Below are 19,487 nucleotides of genomic sequence, written 5' to 3'. Positions count from 1 at the left end.
AACAAAAAATAACATAAAAAAAATCAGCAAAAAATTGTCCATTATATCAATAAATGTAAATGGTCTTAACTTACCTATTAAATTTTTTTCAATTAGAATATAAAAGCAAATCATAACTCTATACTATATGTGATACACACCTAAAATAATGTGATTTAGAAAGGTTGAAAAGTAAAGGATAGACATAGGCATATTAGGCAAATGCAATGAAAAAGAAATTAGAGGTTACTGTTCTGGTTTGCTAATGCTGTCATTATGGAAAATACCAGAAATGGATTGACTTTTAAAAAGGGGGGTTATTGGGTTACAAATTTAGACTCTTAAGGCCATAAAGTGTCCAAACTAAGGCATCAACAAGAGGATACCTTCACTGAAGCATGGCCAGTGGCATCCAGAACACCTCTGTTAGCTGAGAAGGCACGTGGCTGGCATCTGCTGGTCCTTTGCTCCCGGGTTGCATTGCTTGCAGCTCCTGATTCCAGTGGTTTTCTCTCTAAGCATTTGGGAGTCCTCCCTTAACTTCTACAGGGCAAACTCTGGGCTTCATCTCTTATTATCTCCAAACGTCGTTCTTTGTGCATCTCCAAGCATCTCCAAGTGTCAGCAAGCATCTGGGTCAGCTCTTGTGTTCCCTTAAGTAGTCTAGTGAATTAATCAAGACCCACTCTGAATGGGCAGGGTCCACACCTCCATGGAAATAATTCAATCACAGGTTCCACCCTAATCAACAGACTAATCAGTCTGCCCCCACAAGATTGCATTAAAGAACTTGGCTTTTCAGGGGGACATAATATATCCAAACAGACACAGTCACAATCTTAATAAAGAAGAGGTATAATTTAGACCAAAGAGCATTGAGTTAAAGAAGGAATAGAACCTTCAATGATAATGAGTACAATTTTCAGTAAAGATCTGACCAGTTATGACTCATACCACATTACATGATAGCATCATATATAAAGCAGAAATTATAGAACATACAAGGAGGAATCTACAAAAGCACTAGTAGTGGAATGTTCAGATTCCCCTCTCTCAAACTATGACAGATCAAGTGGGGAAAAATATGTAGGATCATAGAAAAACTAAATAGCAAAAGTAATAAGGCAAAGTTGATTAACTTACATCAAACTTTTTATACTGAAAAAAAAAGTATACTTTCTATTCAAGTGCCTGTTTTGCATTCATAAAAATAGATTAGATAGTAGGCCACAAAGAAAACTTCAATAAATTCTAAAAAGTGAAAATAGTGTAGACAATATTTTCTGATCACAATGCAATAAAATGAGAAATTAATTAAAAATTCAGAAAACTAGAGACCCTAAAGCTTGGAAATTTAAAACTAAAAATCTCTCTTAAAAAATTCTTGGGTCAAAAGGAATTACAAACCAAAATTGCAAAGTTTCTAAAGAACAGCAGTAATTAAATGCTATATATCAGAAAATATGGAAGAAAGAAAAAGGAATGCTCAAAGAAAAATTGAAATATTGTCATTGGAGTAAGAACCACAAAACAAACCAAAAGAAAACAGATAGAAAAGAATGATTAAGTTTAAAAGTCTAGAATTATGACTTTAGAAGCCAGATATATTTCTTTAAGAAACGAACAAACAAATAAACCACAGCTAATCAGGGGTGGGGGGTGGGGGGAAGTGCAAACACACAAAATACAAAAGGAGACATGAGAAGCAACCATAGAAAGATGAAAATAAATAATAATGAGACTACTTTATACTACTCTATGAAAATAAATTTGTAAATCTGTCTGAAATTGATAGTTTCATACAAAATACAAATTGTTCACCCAGAAATGATGGTTCCAAAGAGATCAAGTTTCATAGAAGAAATAGAAAAAGCTTCAAAAAGCACCTTCAAAGGTAAAGCAAGTTCAGATGATTTCCAGAGGAATTCTATCAAACCTTTAAAAAGTGTATCATTCCCCTGTTACTTAAGCAATTTCAAAGCAGAGAAAAATAAGGGAAGTTTTCCATATTATTTTTATTAAGCATATAAAATATTGATACCAGTAGCTTCAAAGATTACAAAAGATTGCAAAAAGAATCCAGACACCAATCTCACTTATGAATATCAATGGAAAATTCTAAATTAAATATTAGCCAAAATAATCCAGCAACACATCAAAGGACTATAATTTACCATGATCAGAAATGAAAGAATAATTCCAATTAGTAGAACATATATAATATGTAATACATATTATCATTCTGATAGACTTCGGGGAAAAGCTCACATAGTTATCTCTATAGACCCTGAAAGATATTTGAATAAAATCAACATACTTTCCTGATAAAACAATAATATAAAAATAAATGAATAATGCCTTAATTTGAGAAAATATATCTACCTTGGGTCCAAAGCCAGCATCAAGCATGAAAGGGACACACTGGAAGAGCATTCCCACTAAACTACCAAAGAATAAAATAAGGCATGATGCCCATGATCATCACGATTACTTTACATTGTGCTGAAAGCATTAGACAACTTATGGCTCACTCCCTCACCTCCTTCAGGTCTTTGCTCAGAATTCACTTTCTCAGTAAGAACTACCCCAATCATCCATTTGAAATGGCAATCTGCCCTTTATCCTGGTAACCCCAATGCCTTTATCCTGTTCTTTTTACTGTATCTTTTATCATATTTACTGTATTGTAATTTTTACATATGTATTATGCTTAATGCTTTTATATATCTCCCCTGCTACTACATAAGTGCCATCAGAGGATTCTGTCTAATCTGTTCCAAGGGCCTGGAATAGTGCCTTGTCCATAGAGGTGCTCAATAGCACTTGACTAAATGAAGTAGAAAAGGAAATTAGAAGCATAGAACTTGTCAAGGAAAAGAAAAAACTAACAGTCTTTGCAAATATTATGGTCGTGTACCTAGAAAAAAATCAGCTAAAAATCCGTCACAAATGATAATAGACTTCAGTGAAGTATCAGGTTCAAAATTGATATATAGATATCTATTGCTTTTATATTTACAAATAGCAACTAAGTAAAAATTTAACAGAAGCTCCCATTTACAATAGTGACAAAAAAGATTTCCAGGAATAAATTTAACAACAAATGTACAAGACAAAATGAAGAAAACTTTAAGACACTATGGAGGAATTTGAACTATTGAACAAATGAAAACACAAATCCTGTTCTTAGAGGAGAAGGTTCACCATTATAAAGATGTCAGACATTTCTATTTTTTACTATAATTTAAAAAACAATAATGTTTACATTTTTATATTTTAAAAGATTTTTTAATCAGTAAAATAAACATTTACTTTTAACAAGATAAGCTATTTCTGAAATTCATATGGGAAAATAAAGAAAAAAAGAAAGTCCAGGAAAATTTAGTAAAAGTGGATAAATGAGAGACTAGGGTATATATACCAATCATAAAAATACATTACAAAACCTCAATAATTAAAACTGTGTGACGCTGGTTGCATGAATTGATGAATGCATGGAACAGGAATAGAATGTCCATAAATAGAGCCATTTATGTTCAGGTATTTAGTATGTGACCATACCAGTGGAGGAAAATTCAATAAATGAGGTTGGAGCAACATACTTCACACCATATGCTAGGATAAATTCCAAATGGATTAAAGATTATTAAATGTAAATAATAAATTATAAAGAAATGAAATAACAAATGTGACAAAGAAAACATGGAAAAATCCTTTATTATGTTGGAATGAGTTGTTCTAGCTATGACTCTAAATCCAGAAGCCATAAAATTATGCATAGCATAAAACACTATAGCAAAGCCAAGAAAAGGCAGAGATAAATAACAAAATGAATGAAATATTTGCAACTTATCACAGACAGAAGGTTGGTTGCATAATACATAACCATCTCCTAGAAATTGGTAAGAAAAAGACTAACAACCCAATAGAATATAAACCATATCAAAAAATAATCCACGAAAAATACTAGTTTCTCTTAAACAAATGAAAAGATGTTCAGCCTGACTCATAAGAGAAATGTAAATTAAAATCACACTGACAACATTTTTTTACATATCAAATTTTCAAAAATCCAAAAATTTAATAAACAGTCTTGGTTATGAAACAGCAGGCACTTTCATGCACTACTAGTGGTAATTCAAATTGATTCAACCTCTCTGGAAGGCAATTTGGCAACATTTATCAAAATTACAAATAATAATACCCTGTGACCAGAAATTCTGCTGTCAGAAATTTATCATATGATACTTGTGCACAGGTACAAAACAATGCATGTACAGGCTATTTGTTGCAACATGGTTTGTAATAGCTGTTAAAGATTGGTTACAACCCAGCTACCCATCAATAGGAAACTGATAAATTATGGTACTTGCACCTAAAGGAAAATTGTGAAACTATATTTTTCAAAAAAAACCTCTGTATTTATTGAAATGGAAATATCTCCAAGACCTTTGTGCAGAATAAATATACTATGCCTTTTTTGCAAAAGGGGAAAATAAGAATACTTATTCATGTTCACACACTTGGAGAAACTCTGGAAGTATATAGAAGGAAATCTGGGGGGATTGGGTTATGTAGGAAACTAATAAAATAATGATGGAAAAACTGGGTGGATAGATATTAGTAAAGGAGGAAAACTTTTTACTGTGTACTTTAAAAGTACTTTTTCACTTCAATCATGTAAATACATTATCAACTGAGAAAAGTCAGATTTTGGAAATGCTGTTTTTTGAATGCCAATGGACACATTATCAATAATAAACAATGTTGTAGCTGTGATGATACCATACATACAAGCATCTCAATGCAATCACCTAATAATATTTTAACAGTTCCTGGAGTTATTATAAATGATATAAGTTAAGCATGATTAAATTCTCCAGAATAACTTGAAGCAGATCAAAATGTTCTATCACCTCCTTGTCCATATGAAGCTATTCTCAAAGTAGTCACTCTGGGTTCATTTAAAATGTTTCCCTTGTTCATGATCCCCTTCTGCCCTCCCCAGTTCCCACCTTTTTTGAGCTTTTTAACGTGGTATTTAAGAGCATAGACTTTGGAGATCATTTAATCCTGTACTGTTTAACTGGCCACATGACCTTGGACCAAATTATTTGGCTTCTCTAATCCTCACTTTCCTCAGGTGTGAAACTTTATAGATTTGCTTTGAAGATCTAGTGAATTACTGTTCGTAAAGCTTTTAGTCCAACATTTAGCACCCAGTAGGTGTTCTACCAATATTACCTACCTCTACTACTAGTACATTGACTACTAAAATTTCCAAGTATGCTGGTTTTTTGTAAGTTCTGAAATCTGACATGTTTTAATGAAGACTCTGGTTACTAATCTTGCACATCAGGTCTAGGATGGAATATAATCTTCAGTCAGTCCAAATAATTTCCTTTGAATGTGTCATTACTATTTAGGCATTCAATCATAAATTTATGCTAATGTCCTACCTGTGGATTAAAACTCTTCTGATTAAACACAGAGTTTCTATTTAATGATCCTTTCACTCTTTAATTCAAAAATGATATTCGTTGTGCATCACAAAGTCATCAGCAGTTTATCATGCTCACAGCAAAATTTCAACTACATTTCTTAAATTATGAAAAGCAATTTATCTCAGAATCAGACACAGAATTACCTCATAGTGACTCAACTCATAATGTCTCTCTGTCATTGTAATTGAGATATTTCAATTCAGAATGTTTTGTATTATATTTATATAATTACCATTTCAGTTGTAAGAAACATTGTTTCCAATGTCAATAATCCACATTATTAACAATAAAGTTAATTAATGTTATCTACTTGCAATGTGTAAATTACTCCAATAAACTTTCAAAATACTTTGGGGGAGGAATCATACCACACAGGTTTAATTTTCAAATGTTAGAGAAGATTAAAGGGATAAGATTAAAGAGGATTAAAGGGATATGAACCACAATGAACACAATATAGACTACAGAAAATATAGAACATTACCAGATTCCTTGTTATTAATAAATTTCCTCTCTCTAAATTCCCCCAGAAAGTATACAACCGGGAATTATAAAGGGAAATATTAGACAAAATGTAAATTATGCTTAACTCTTAAGGTCTAAACCAGAGATATTTATTGAAAAGTTAAACTCTTCATTTTAATATGCATACATTTTAATACATATAGTTCAAAAGTTACTTTTATTATTAAATAAATGTTCAACTTTATGGAGCAACCGTGGACTGTGGACTATGTCCTGTGAGGATATGGACAAAAAGTAAACCCTAATGGAGATTTTAATCTAGTAGGCAAATGAGACATGTAAGATAATAATTACCATATAAATATTGAGTGATAAAAATGCTATGGAAGTTCAGAGGAAGGTAACAGAGAAACTAGTTTGCATTTTAATTGGGACATGAAGAAAGCTAAACGTTCAGTAACCAAAAATGGTGGAAGAGATAATTTCAAACAAAAGGAATGATATGAGCAATGCATGGAAATAAATATTAAGAGTGTGTGTGTGAAACTGGGCACATGGACAACCTAGAAATTAGTAGGGAATAAAACAGATTAATAAGCAACAACACAAGGCTGAAAAATGTAGACGTTTTTTCATAAACAATGGAAAGCTGTGAAAGGTACTTTGATCAAAAGAGTAATTTTATAAAAGTTGCTTAAGGAAGGTTATACTATTAATTGTATACAAATAGATTTGGGTCATGGGGGAGGGTTATAATGTTCCAGTAATTCAGGCAAAAGGTTTATATGTTTGAATTAGGTGCTGTGGGACTAGAAAAGAAGAGATGAGAACAAAGTGTATGGAGAATGAATTTTAATCACAAACATTCATTGAAAGCTTAATTGGAAGCTTGTGGACTTGATCATTTAATCATCTCAATATTCCAAAGTAGATAACTATTATCTCCATTTCAGAGAATGCTTATTAACTTATTCATGATGACGTGCTAAACCCCACACTGTTAATCCTATACTTTCTAACACATTAAGTTCATTATAGTGAATGTTAAGGAGAAAAACAGAGTGAAAAATGACACTGAGGTTTCATATTTAAGCAATTGGGAAAATAAGTATCATTCAAAAACAAAACAGGGGACGTTAGGAGGAAGAGTTAGGAAGAAGAGTTCAAGAAGATTGGAGTCAAATGCCACCTTGATCTAGCCAACCCAGCCTCCTGAAAGGTATTATGATTTCAGCATTATCTGAAGAATGTTTCTTTTGTGTCTTATTCATTGATCCTGTTTTAGACTTTAGATGTTTGATTTATCCTGTGATGAGCATCTTCCAATTTAACTTACAGAAATTCTGTTGTTTTATCAGGTGAGACATTTCCTGACAAGAAGCCGAAGGTACAGTTAGTCATATCATATGAAGATGTGAAGCTGACAATACTAGTGAAACACATGAAAAACATTGTAAGTTCATTTTTGTGAAAGAAGGGGAGCACAACTCCGTCTTCGGTGTCCATGCAAAAGAAAGTTTTATTCTACTCTTTTCTACAGGTCTTTATAGCATACAAGGTAGTCTCCTACGTGACTGTTCTCAGGTACATTTTTTCTAAAGCTATGAGGTGTATTTACATATCTTTAGTCTTAAGAGACAATTTCTTTGGGGCTAGACAGGAAACAGCAGGGGCAGGAGGCAGGAGGCAGGAGACAGGAGCACAGAAGGAGCCCAGCAAGAGCTCAGAGACTATTCCCCTACCTAAATTGCAGTCCGCTTTCAGACATGCAAGGCTTTTGGCCTTTTCCCATTCTGGAGCCCACCTTCAGGCTTCCAGATTTTGGGAAATGGGCCCTGTGTATAATCTATCGAGCCAGGGAACCTTCCGTGTCTCCACACATTTTATCTAATAAGAAACATGGAAACCTGCATTTAGAAATCATTTGCCTACTTAAAGCAATTAATGGCAACATCAGTGAGAGGAATCAGGATGGCAACCAAGTTTAAGTGACAAACAGCCAATTACAATGTTTTTCTCCAGGATGATTGTGATCCTTGAGGTAAAGGTGATGAAATATTTCACAGGGAAAGGCCCAGAATGAAAATTAGACTTTTGCAAAATAAAGTGTCAGGGAAAACTGTGAAAAAGCTCTGAGAAAGCAAGAATGGCTAGAAGATTAAGCACTAAAAGAAGTAAGGCTGGGTCTGAAGAATTTACACATATCTCATCCTGCTGAGCTTGAAGGATAATTGACTCTTACCTCCTTGGGCCATGCCACCACCTTCCTCTGTGAAGCCAAGAACTCTTGAGTTGCCCCCCAGATTCCCAGTGTACCTTGAGTTTACACCACCATAATGGCTTTCATATTCAGATGTAATTGCTCACCTATATTTTTTTTTACTATTTCTCTCTGAGTACACCACATTTCTCTCCAAGGATGAATCAGATCTGAGGGAAGGATGCTAATTGTACGACATTATTAAGAAAGAGCAGGAACTTTCTGTGGCAGAGGATGAGTGATGAATGATACACCCAGGCCTGGAAAGCAGAAAAGGGTAAAATAGGCTTCCTGCCCAATGTTGAACCTTGCCAGCTACTCAGATCTTCCACTAGTCTGCTCAAAATTGGTACTCCATATGGTGTAAACCCCCCGGAGACTACATTGGATTTGGAGAGAATAAGTAACACTATCCTGGCTCTCTCCTGTGTGCATATAAATCACTCAGGATATACTTGGAAGGATCTGAAAGGGCAAACTTTTCTCAACATGACATGCATCTGGAACATACTACAAATCAGTAAATACTTGTTCAGTGAACAAATAGTTGGTATATTTGCCAGGGACAAAATAATTACAAACTTAGTGTTAGGCAGGCATCCAAGAATGTTTGTTTGTAAGTCTGTGTTCTTCTCAATCAGGAATTTTTCTAATAACTGGGTAAACATTTTAAAATATGCTTTTATAGACACTTTTATTCCTGAAAACAATCATTTTCATTTGCTTTTATAAGATAATTAGTTTAAATGAGATCAGCAGTTGTTTAAGAGACTCTTATTTGGGGAACTGAATATTCAATTAGTTATTATTTATGGCTTTATGTATGTTCATGGAATTTAAGCATCTACATATATACATATGGTAAAACAATAAAATATTTAAAATATTGTTAATCATTTTAGCAGAACTTACATATGTATATGATGTATCAGACTTGGAAATAGTCCTCTTGAAAATTAGACATTTATTCTGGTAATATTGTCAGTGTTCAAAACATTTTAGAACACATCTGTTGAAACTGCCTTTAAATCCAGCATATAAACCACAGTGTGAACTGGGTGAATTTATTTAATCGTCATGTCTAATTTTTGATCAAAAGCAATATTAACCAACCTGGTCACCCGTTCTCTTCACCAGATGAATGTCCAAATCACTTTTGACAGCTTTCAAAAACACATTTTATACTCAGATAAAGTTTCACCACAAATAAGAATACTAAAAAAAAAAAAAAAAATGGGATGCAGGCATCAAGGGGAAGGGAGAGTTGAGTGAGCAAGAATAAGAATTTAAGATTTAGATCTGATTGTGGGTAAATAGCAGATAACCATGTTAATTCTCCAAAAAGGTAAAAAAGAAAAAAAAACCTCTTACCTTCACTGGAGCCAATACAATGCCAATGGCCTCAGAAAGAAAGTTATTAATCATGAAGTATTACTTGAAGTCTGACTTCTCAGTTCCCCTCTACTCCCTAACCTCTTAACATTAGCATGCCCTGAAATTCAGTCCTAGGACCTCTTCTCTTTTTGATCTCCACTCATTTCCTTAGGGATCTCATCCTGCCTCTTTTCATGTTTCTCTCTTCCATATTTATAACCACATCCTGGAACTCTCCCCCCAAATCCAGAATTGTATACAAGCCTGATTACTCCACAAATTCTAGTAGAAATCTAATAGGCATGATAAAATTAATATTCCCCAAATCAAAATATGATAACTAAACCTCCCCCAAATCTTTTTTTTTTAATTTTACAATTTTTATAATTGTATTATTAACTATAGCCCATGTTTTAATTTAGGGTTCACTGTTTGTGTACTGTAGTGCCATGGATTTTTTTTTTTTTTAAATGTTACCATATATACAATCTAACATTTCCCTTTTAATCTCATTCAGGTAAGTATTTTAGTGCTGTTAATTACATTCACATGTTGTGCTACTGTCACTATCATCCCTTACCAAAACATTTCATCATTCCAAATCGAAACCTTGAACTTAAGCCTTAACTTCCCCTTCCCTACTCCTACCCCATCCCCTGATAACCTATATTCTAGAATTCTGACTCTATGAGTTTGCTTATTCTGATTATTTCAACCTAGTGAGAGCATACAATATTTGCCCTTTTGTGTCTGGTTTATTTCACTCAACATGATGTCTTTAAGGTTCATCCATGTTGTTGCATGTATCAAAACTTCATTCCTTTTTACAGCTGTGATCCGTGATTGGCCATGCTCACCTCAGGTCTTGGGGAAGAGGATTTTTTTGTCCCTTCTATCACTGGCTGGTAGCCAGGGGCTGGACACCGTGGCAACCTGCCGTGAGAGTAGGAGATGGGTGACGGTAGCTACCACACCGAGAGGGCGATTTACTGTTCTTTACTGTAATTTATCAGCATCTTCCTCTTGCTCTTCCCTGGAAGCTGTACAGTGTTCTTCTGGCCTCCAGAGTTTAAAAATAGTTGTTTTGGACAGTTCCTGCCCGTTCAGTAGTTGTTCTGGTGGAAGGACTGAGCCCTGGGTCCCTACTCTGCCATCTTCCCACAATCTATCTCAATCCAAATCTGGTTCTTTTGCAGTCTTTCTCATCCCAGTAAATAGCACCTTCATTCTTCTAGTTGTTCAGGTTAAAATCCTTAGAGTCATTTTGTCTTTCTTCTTTCTCACATAAACTACATCCAATTTATCAACAAATTCTGTAGTTCTGCTTTCAAAATAAATGCAGAATCCCACTACTTTTCCCCACCTCCACCGCTGCCACCATTGGTTCGGGCTACCATCATTTCTCACCTGAACTACTGCTGTAGTCTCTTAACAGGTTTCTGTGCTTGTGCCCTTGCTTCACTATAATCTCTTACTATCCCAGCAGCCAGCGTGTTCCTTTGAGAATAAAAGATCCTGTCATTCATCTCTTCATATTCCACTGGGGTAGGAGTCTCATCTTACTTAGAATGAAAAGCAGAGTACCCATTAATGACCTATTAGGTCCTAGTAATCCAGCCCCCTTCACCTCTCCAACCTCATCTCCTACTGCTGACCCCCTCAAACACTCCATCCCAGCCTCTGACTTCCTTGCGGTTCCTTAAATATGGCAGGCATGTTTCTGCACCAGGACATTTGTACCTGCTGCTTAGTTTATCCAGAATGTGTTTCCCCAGGCTCATGGCCCAATATTTTCCATACCTCAATCTACATGTTCTAAATGACTAGTTTTACTGTCACCTTTTCAGTGAAGCCCTATAACTCTGACATGTAAACTGCAACCTCACCCCTTTTGCTGCCACTTCTAATCTTCCTTTTCTACTTTCTTTTCTCCATTGCCCTGGATCATTGCTTTAACCCCTAGGACCAGAACAGTGCCAAGTACACAGTAGGTGCTCTATAAATTCTTTGTTAAATGATCGGCTAAAACTAGGATTTTCTCACTTTCCAAAAATCATCACAACGGAGTTCTCATGCCTTGTATTTTTCTTAGTTTCTTTGAAATGACTATTTTATTTTTTCTGCTTATCTGAAGACAGTGATAATATTATAACATAAATGGCAGAAAAGTCTGTCTATAAATCCCCAACATATTTTCTTTGCCTATTTCAAGTTTTGACTAATTGTTATTTATTTTTTGAGGCTTTCGTATTTCCACATGCCAAAGTAATCAGACTGAAGAAGTTTTGATTGATTTTATTTTACTATTAAAATGAATTATTATGCCTACAGTTCTATTTAATATTAAGTTTGATGAAAAGAATTGTTTATCTTATATTAAATCTTTGAAGCTCTGCTATAAAAATTACTTCCCTCCTGTGAGATCACAAGCTAAAACAAAATTGCTAAAATTCTTTCCCTTTCAAAGCAACACAATATGTTTTACTCTAGTGAGCAGAGAGCAATAAAGTAATGCATTTATTTCGTAGCTTGGCCAAGATTTTTTTAAATACTATTTTACTGATATGACAAAAGAAATGTACAAAAATCATTTAGTTTTGAAATATGTAAAAAAAAAAATCTCTCTCTCTCTAGCATTTTCCTGTGTAGCCCACTTTGAAATGTTCTCTTCTGTTGACTTATGCAATGTCTCTATGCATTTTCTCCTGGTCTTATGGATTCCCCTAGTCTGCGTCATTTCTAGACTTGTTTTCCTCTCATGCTCCAGAATATGAGCATTCCAGAAGGCACTAAAAGTACTCCATAAGGATGCCAGACTCTTCTGACACTGAATCTACCCACATTTTCAGTTTCTTACAATGTGGCAGAATAGATTAAATGATTAAATTCTAGAGATTTCAAAGGACTTTTATCCAGTATGTCATACTCTTCATTCACAGCAAATATTAAAATGTAAGAGCTGGTATTCATGCAATGAGTGGGTTAAAGCCCCAATCAAATACCTATAAATTTAGCCCCTCCCACCCAATCTCTGGTCTACAGAGTACCAGAATCTTCTTTCTCCTACTCTCTATGTTCTTTTCCTTCAGGAGAGATTTATGCTACCCGAGAGGCAGTCTGCGCTTGGTGACTACCTATCATGATGGTCCATGAAATTTTCTTAAGTGTACATACTGACAGATTTGCCTGTAATTAATCATCATCTGCCATTCAACTCAATATAGCCCAGCAGATAAACCCCTAGCACATCTATTCCTTCTGCTGTATGACTTCCACATGATTTATGGACACTTGCACTTTTCCAGGTTGTTGTCCTTAGAATTACTTGCTTTCTATGAATATCACAAAAAACTATTTCATCTACACAGTTTGTATCAAGAACTGTCAGACACTTTTAGGTATATTAACTAATTAAAAGCTCACCAAAATAAAGTTAAGAAAAATGTATACTCCTTTTCACAAAATAGAAAACTGAAATTCAGAAAGTTTAAACCTTTGCCCAAGGCCTACAACTAACTTGGGAAGGAGCTGAGGTATAAATCCTTCAAAACTGTAAGAGCTATTATTTCTTGGTCTAGATTTTATTATTAGTGTTTTCTTATTCTACTAATGGATGCTTAGGCTATACCTGTTCCTGTCATACACTTCCTAGAAAAGCCCATCAATGCCTGGCCCTTTAAAAACATCTTCCCAACAGAGACCTGGGCTTCATCTTTTTCCATGTGCCCATGAAATACACCCAAGTCTGGTGGCCACATTCTACTTTTCACATGTTCTGAAAGCTAGTAACTGTCCAGCTAAAGGGAAAGGGATAAAGAGAGAAAGATATCAGGTCCCATGTGAAACCTTTGACTTGCTGATTGTAATAAGATATTATGGATGTCCCGAGAATTAAAAATAGCTCTTGGGACTATCAGTTGCAGCATGGTGGCATAAGCCCACTACAGCCCATCCCTCCTTCTGATTACAACTAAAATTATGGAAATGTACGAAAAACAAGTACATGAAAAATCTGACAAGTAAACAAAAAAGGCAGATTGTGGAAGGGGAGCAACACTTGAAGAAACAACATGTACGGAAATGAGTTTCCTGTTGTTTTTTTCTCAAGCACATTGCAACTTTGCCCTGAGGATGAGTCCCAGTTACAGAGAACCAAGGTGGTAGTGGCAGTTTGGACAGCAAAAATTCCAGAGGAAACTGTCTTTATGATTAAAAGAACCAAGAAAAGGTGTCTTTGCTGGCCAGAGAATGTGGGGGAATCTTGGAGAGAAGAGAGACGGAGAAGGGAGGCCCTGTATAATTCTGTGTAATAATTCCTAAGCCACTTTTGAGCAAGACAGACACAATTTGGGGTGATAGTAGCACAGCAATGTAAGTACACTGAACAAAGATTACTGTGAGTGTGGTTGAAAGAGGAAGGTTGGGTCCGTGCGGGACACCAGAACAAAAGACAAAGGATAAAGGCTGGGACTGTGTAATTCAGGGAAACCTAGGGTGCTCAACGATTGTAATAAAAGGTACAAATATGTTTTTACATGAGGTAGAACAAATGAATGTCAACATTGCAAGATGTTAAAAACAGGGTGGGATTGGGGGGAAAATACAATCAATACAAACTAGAGACTATAATTCATGGAAACATTGTATTATGCTTCCTTCAATATAACAAAGGCAATTTACCAAAGCTAAATGAATGGGGGGGGAGAGCGGAATAGGGGAAGGATATGGGACTCCTGGCATTGGTGATGTTGTCTGACTCTTTATTCTACTTTAGGTTAATGTCATCTTTCCTTTTGTTGCTTTCTAGCTGTCATTTTTGTTGCTTTTTCTCTCTCTCTTTCTCTTTTCTTTTTCTTTTGTCTCTCTGCCTTCTTTGACTCTTCTCCTTCTTTGTGGAAGAAATGGAGATGTCCTTATATAGATAGTGGTGATGGTGCTGAATACATAAATACATGACTATACAGGGAACAATGATTGTTTACTTAGGGCGGAATGTATGGTGTGTAAACAAAACCATCTTAAAAGAAAGGGGTTGATGAAGAAACCTTGAAGGCACTATATTGAGTGAGATAAGACAGACGCACAAAGGCAAATATTGCAGGGTCTCCCCAATATGAACTAATTATAATATGTAAACTCACAGACATGAAATATAAGTTATCAGGATATAGACTGAGGCTAAAAAATGGGCAGCGGTTGCTTATTGTGAGCAGAATGTCCAACTAGGGTGAAATTAAACGTTTGGAAATGGACAGGGGTGATGGTAGCACGTTGTGAGAATAACTAACAGTGCTGAAAAGTGTGTGAAGGTGGTGGAAAGAGTAAGCTCAGAGTCACGTATGTCACCAGAAGACAAGTTTGAGGTTAAAAGATGGGAATGTATAAAACAGTGAGTCTTATGGTGGACAATGTCTGTGATTGACGATACAAATATTAGCAATCTCTCTCATGAACTAGAACAAATGTATGACACTATAACTACAAGTTAATAATAGAGAGGCATATAGGAAAAAATATATACCTATTGCAAACTATATACTACAGTTAGTAGTATTTTAACATTCTTTCATCAACAGTAACAAATGTACCATACCAAAACTATGAATCAATAATGGAGGAGGGGAGGTGGTTAGGGGTATGGGAGGATCTGAGTTTCCTTTTTTTGTCTTTATTTCTTTTCTAGAGTAATGAAAATGTTCTAAAAATTGAAAAAAAAATCATTGTGATGATGGATGCACAGCTCTATGATGGTATTATGGGCAATTGATTGTACACTTTGGATTTTTGGATAGTTGTATGTCAACAATCTCAATTAAAATATATATATATATATATATAAAATACAGTCAACAAATGCCAATCCTGAGATAGATCCAGATCTTGGAACTATCAAACAAACATTAAAACAGCTATTATAACTCTTTTCCATGAGGTAAGGGAAAATCATCTTGATATTAATGAAATGTTAGGAATTATCAGAAAAAAATAGAAACTATTAAACAGAACCAATTAAATTTAAGAACTGAAAAATGAAATATCTAAAATTAAAAAAAAAAACTCACTGGATGGAAAAGAATGGAGATGACAGAGGAAAGAGTCAGTGAACTTAAACATAGACCAGTGGAAATTATCAAATCTAAAGAACACAGAGAAAAAAGATTGCAATAAAAATGAACATAATCTCAGAGATTTATGGCAAAATATCCAAATACCTAACATCTGTTTTTTGTTTTGTTTTGGTTTGGTTTTTTTTTTTTTTTTGACTCCCAAAAGGGCAGAAGAAAGAGATTGGGGCAGAAAAGATATGTCTATATATACTGACCAAAAACTTCCAAAATTTAGTGAAAGACATAAATGTACAGATTCAAGAAACTCATTGAAAATCAAAAAGGAAAAACCCAAATAAAACCATGCCTTTACACATTGTAATCGAACTGCTGAAAACCAGAGCTAATGAAAAAAAAAAAAATCTTGAAATAGCTAGCGAAAGTCTACACATGACATACAGAGGAACAATGAAAGCATGGAGGCTAGAAACTGTGGTGAAACAGTGAAGGGTAGAAGGCCATGGAACATCATCTTCAAAGTGTTGAAAGAAAATAATTGTCAACTTAGGATTCTTTAAACCAAGAAAATATCCTTCAGCAATAAAGGAAAATAAAGACATTCCAATGAAGAACAGCAAAACAAAATTGCTGCAAGCAGACCATCCTACAAAAAAAAAAAAATGCTAAAGGTTGTTTATTACTTCTATTCCTAGTTTCTTAAAATAGAAGCTGAGGCCATTGATTTCAGATGTTTCATCTTTTCTAATACAGATAATTAGCATTATAATTTTCCTCTTAAGTGCTGCTTAACTGCATCCCACAAATTGTGATATGTTGTGTTTTCATTTTCATTCCATTTAAAATTCTTCTAATTCCCCTTCAGATTTTTTCTTTGATCCATAGATTATGTGGAGATATTCCAGATATTAATTTCTATTTTAATTCCATTGTGGCCAGAGAATGTACTTTGCATGATTTGACTCCTTTTAATGTATGAGACTTATTTTATAGCTCAGAACATGGTACCTCTCCATAAATGTTCCTGTACAATAGGAAAAAAATACGTATTCTGCTGAGGTTGGATGGAGCGCTCTATAAATGTCAGTTAGGTCAAGTTGGCTGACAGTTGTATTACTTCCCTAGTTGCTAAAACAAATACCATACACTGGATTGAATTAAACTGTGGGAATTTATTGACGCATTGTTTTGAGGCTGGGAGAAGTTAAAAACTGAGGCATCAAGATGGCGGCTAAGTGAGACAGGGCAAAAAAAACACCTCCATGAAAAATACTAGATAAAAGCCAGAAAGTGACCCAGAACACTAGTTTCAGAGATGCACCAGCTGGACAAGTTCTGCTAAATCCACAGGGACCTTGCATTTGATGAAACCGGGAGTCTGCATTCTGAAACAAGTGAGTAAGCTGGTGTAAAGTCCAGTGGCCATGCAGCAGTGTGGGAAAACTGCAGGTTGGCATTTGGAGATGGCCTACTGCTTAAAAAAAAAAAAAAAAACTGGTTTTCAGCAGTTAGATATTTTCTTGGTTAAAGAATCCTAAGTTGAATGCCTCAGTTTTTAACTTCTCCCAGCCTCAAAATAATGCGTCAATAAATTCCCACAGTTTAATCCAATCTAGTGTATGGTATTTATTTTAGCAACTGGGGAACTAATACAACTGTCAGCCAACTTGACCTAACTGACATTTATAGAAGCCCTGCATGGCCCAGCGGCCCAGGGCTTCCCTGAAGGCTGGCACACACTTGTGACGTGGCACAGCCTTCCCTCAACAGAAGTCCTGGAAGAGCACAGCTGGGAAGGGGACCCGCTCCAAAATCCCAGGGACCCTACACCAATAACAAGGACTTGTGGGTCAGTGGCAGAGACAGTCTGTGGCAAGACTGAAATGAAGGCTTAGACCCTTGTAACAGCCTTAAATCTCCGGGAACACCTGGGAGGTTTGATTATTAAAGCTGCCCTATCTCCCTAACCACCCAGACACACTCCCCACATTCAGGGCAGACAGCACCAACAATACACCCAAACTTAGTGCACCAGTTGAACCCCACAAGAATCAGATCCCCACAAACCACAAAGACAAAGTTGGGGAGACTGACTTGAGGGGAATAGGTGACTTGCAGATGCCATCTGCTGGTTAGTTAGAGAAAGTATATGCCACCAAGCTGTAGATCTGAAAAATTAGATCTCAGTATTATATACAGAAAGAAACCTATCAAATAAAAAAAATGCCTGAAGGCCAAAAACAACAGAAAATCTTAAAGCATATGATAAAACCAGATGATATGGAGAACCCAAACCCAAACACCCAAATCAAAAGGTCAGAAGAGACACAGTACTTGGCAAAATTAATCAAAGGCCTAAAATCAAACAACAGCATGGCACAAGACATAAAGGACATGAAGAAGAGCATGGCACAGGATATAAAGGACATAAAGAAGACTTTAGAAGAGCATAAAGAAGAAATTGCAAGAGTAAATAAAAAAATAGAAGATCTTATGGAAATTAAAGAAATTGTTGGCCAAATTAAAAAGACTCTGGATACTCATAATACAAAAGTAGAGGAAGTTGAACAATGATTCAGTGTCCTCGATGACCACAGAATGAAAAATGAAAGAACAAAAGAAAGAATGGGGAAAAAAATCGAAGAAATTGAAATTGATCTCAGGGAATCAATAGATAAAATAAGACATCCAAATTTAAGACTCATTGGTGCCCCAGAAGGGGAAGAGAAGGGTAAAGGTCTTGAAAGACTATTCAAAGAAATTGTTGGGGAAAACTTCCCAAATCTTCTGCACAATATAAATACACAAAGCATAAATGCCTAGCAAACTCCAAATAGAATAAATCCAAATAAACCCACTCCAAGACATATTCTGATCAGACTGTCAAATACTAAAGAGAAGGAGAGAGAAACTGCGTGGACTGGACACCACAGAGCAATCTGACTTTGGGCATACTTCATACAACACACATGAAAACGTTGAACTGCTGAGATCAGCAAAATCTGTAAGTTTTTGTGGCCAGGGGACGCGCACCCCTCCCTGCCAGGCTCAGTCCCGTGGGAGGAGGGGCTGTCAGCTCCGGGAAGGAGAAGGGAGAACTGCAGTGGCAGCCCTTATCAGAAACTCATTCTACTGATCCAAACTCCAACCATAGATAGACTGAGACCAGACACCAGAGAATCTGAGAGCAGCCAGCCCAGCAGAGAGGAGACAGGCATAGAAAAAAACAGCACGAAAAACTCCAAAATAAAACCGGAGGATTTTTGGAGTTCTGGTGAACGTAGAAAGGGGAAGGGCAGAGCTCAGGCCCTGAGGCTCATATGCAAATCCCGAAGAAAAGCTGATCTCTCTGCCCTGTGGACCTTTCCTTAATGGCCCTAATTGCTTTGTCTCTTAGTATTTCAATAACCCATTAGATCTCTGAGGAGGGCCCTTTTTTTTAATCCTTTTTTCTTTTTCTAAAACAATTACTCTAAGAAGCCCAATACAGAAAGCTTCCAAGACTTGCAATTTGGGCAGGTCAAGACAAGAGCAGAACTAAGAGAGCTCTGAGACAAAAGGCAATAATCCAGTGGCTGAGAAAATTCACTAAACACCACAACTTCCCAAGGAAAGGGGGGTGTCCGCTCACAGCCATCATCCTGGTGGACAGGAAACACTCCTGCCCATCGCCAGCCCCATAGCCCAGAGCTGCCCCACACAACCCAGTGTGACGGAAGTGCTTCAAATAACAGGCACACACCACAAAACTGGGCGTGGACATTAGCCTTCCCTGCAACCTCAGCTGATTGTCCCAGAGTTGGGAAGGTGGAGCAGCGTGAATTAACAAAGCCCCATTCA

General features: G+C 35.9%; 1 protein-coding gene across 1 annotated transcript in view; it reads left to right on the top strand.

The window, feature by feature from the left end:
- PIK3C2G (phosphatidylinositol-4-phosphate 3-kinase catalytic subunit type 2 gamma) overlaps positions 1–19,487 on the top strand; it is a 425,918-nt gene that overhangs the window by 381,660 nt on the left and 24,771 nt on the right. Inside the window, exon 31 of the mRNA XM_037846573.1 lies at positions 7,307–7,401. Within this exon, the coding sequence (XP_037702501.1) occupies positions 7,307–7,401 (95 nt within the window). The remainder of the gene's footprint in view (positions 1–7,306; positions 7,402–19,487) is intronic.

Source organism: Choloepus didactylus, chromosome 8 (assembly GCF_015220235.1).
Source record: "Choloepus didactylus isolate mChoDid1 chromosome 8, mChoDid1.pri, whole genome shotgun sequence".
Taxonomy (NCBI): domain Eukaryota; kingdom Metazoa; phylum Chordata; class Mammalia; order Pilosa; family Megalonychidae; genus Choloepus; species Choloepus didactylus.
This window is presented reverse-complemented; position numbering and strand designations above follow the sequence as displayed.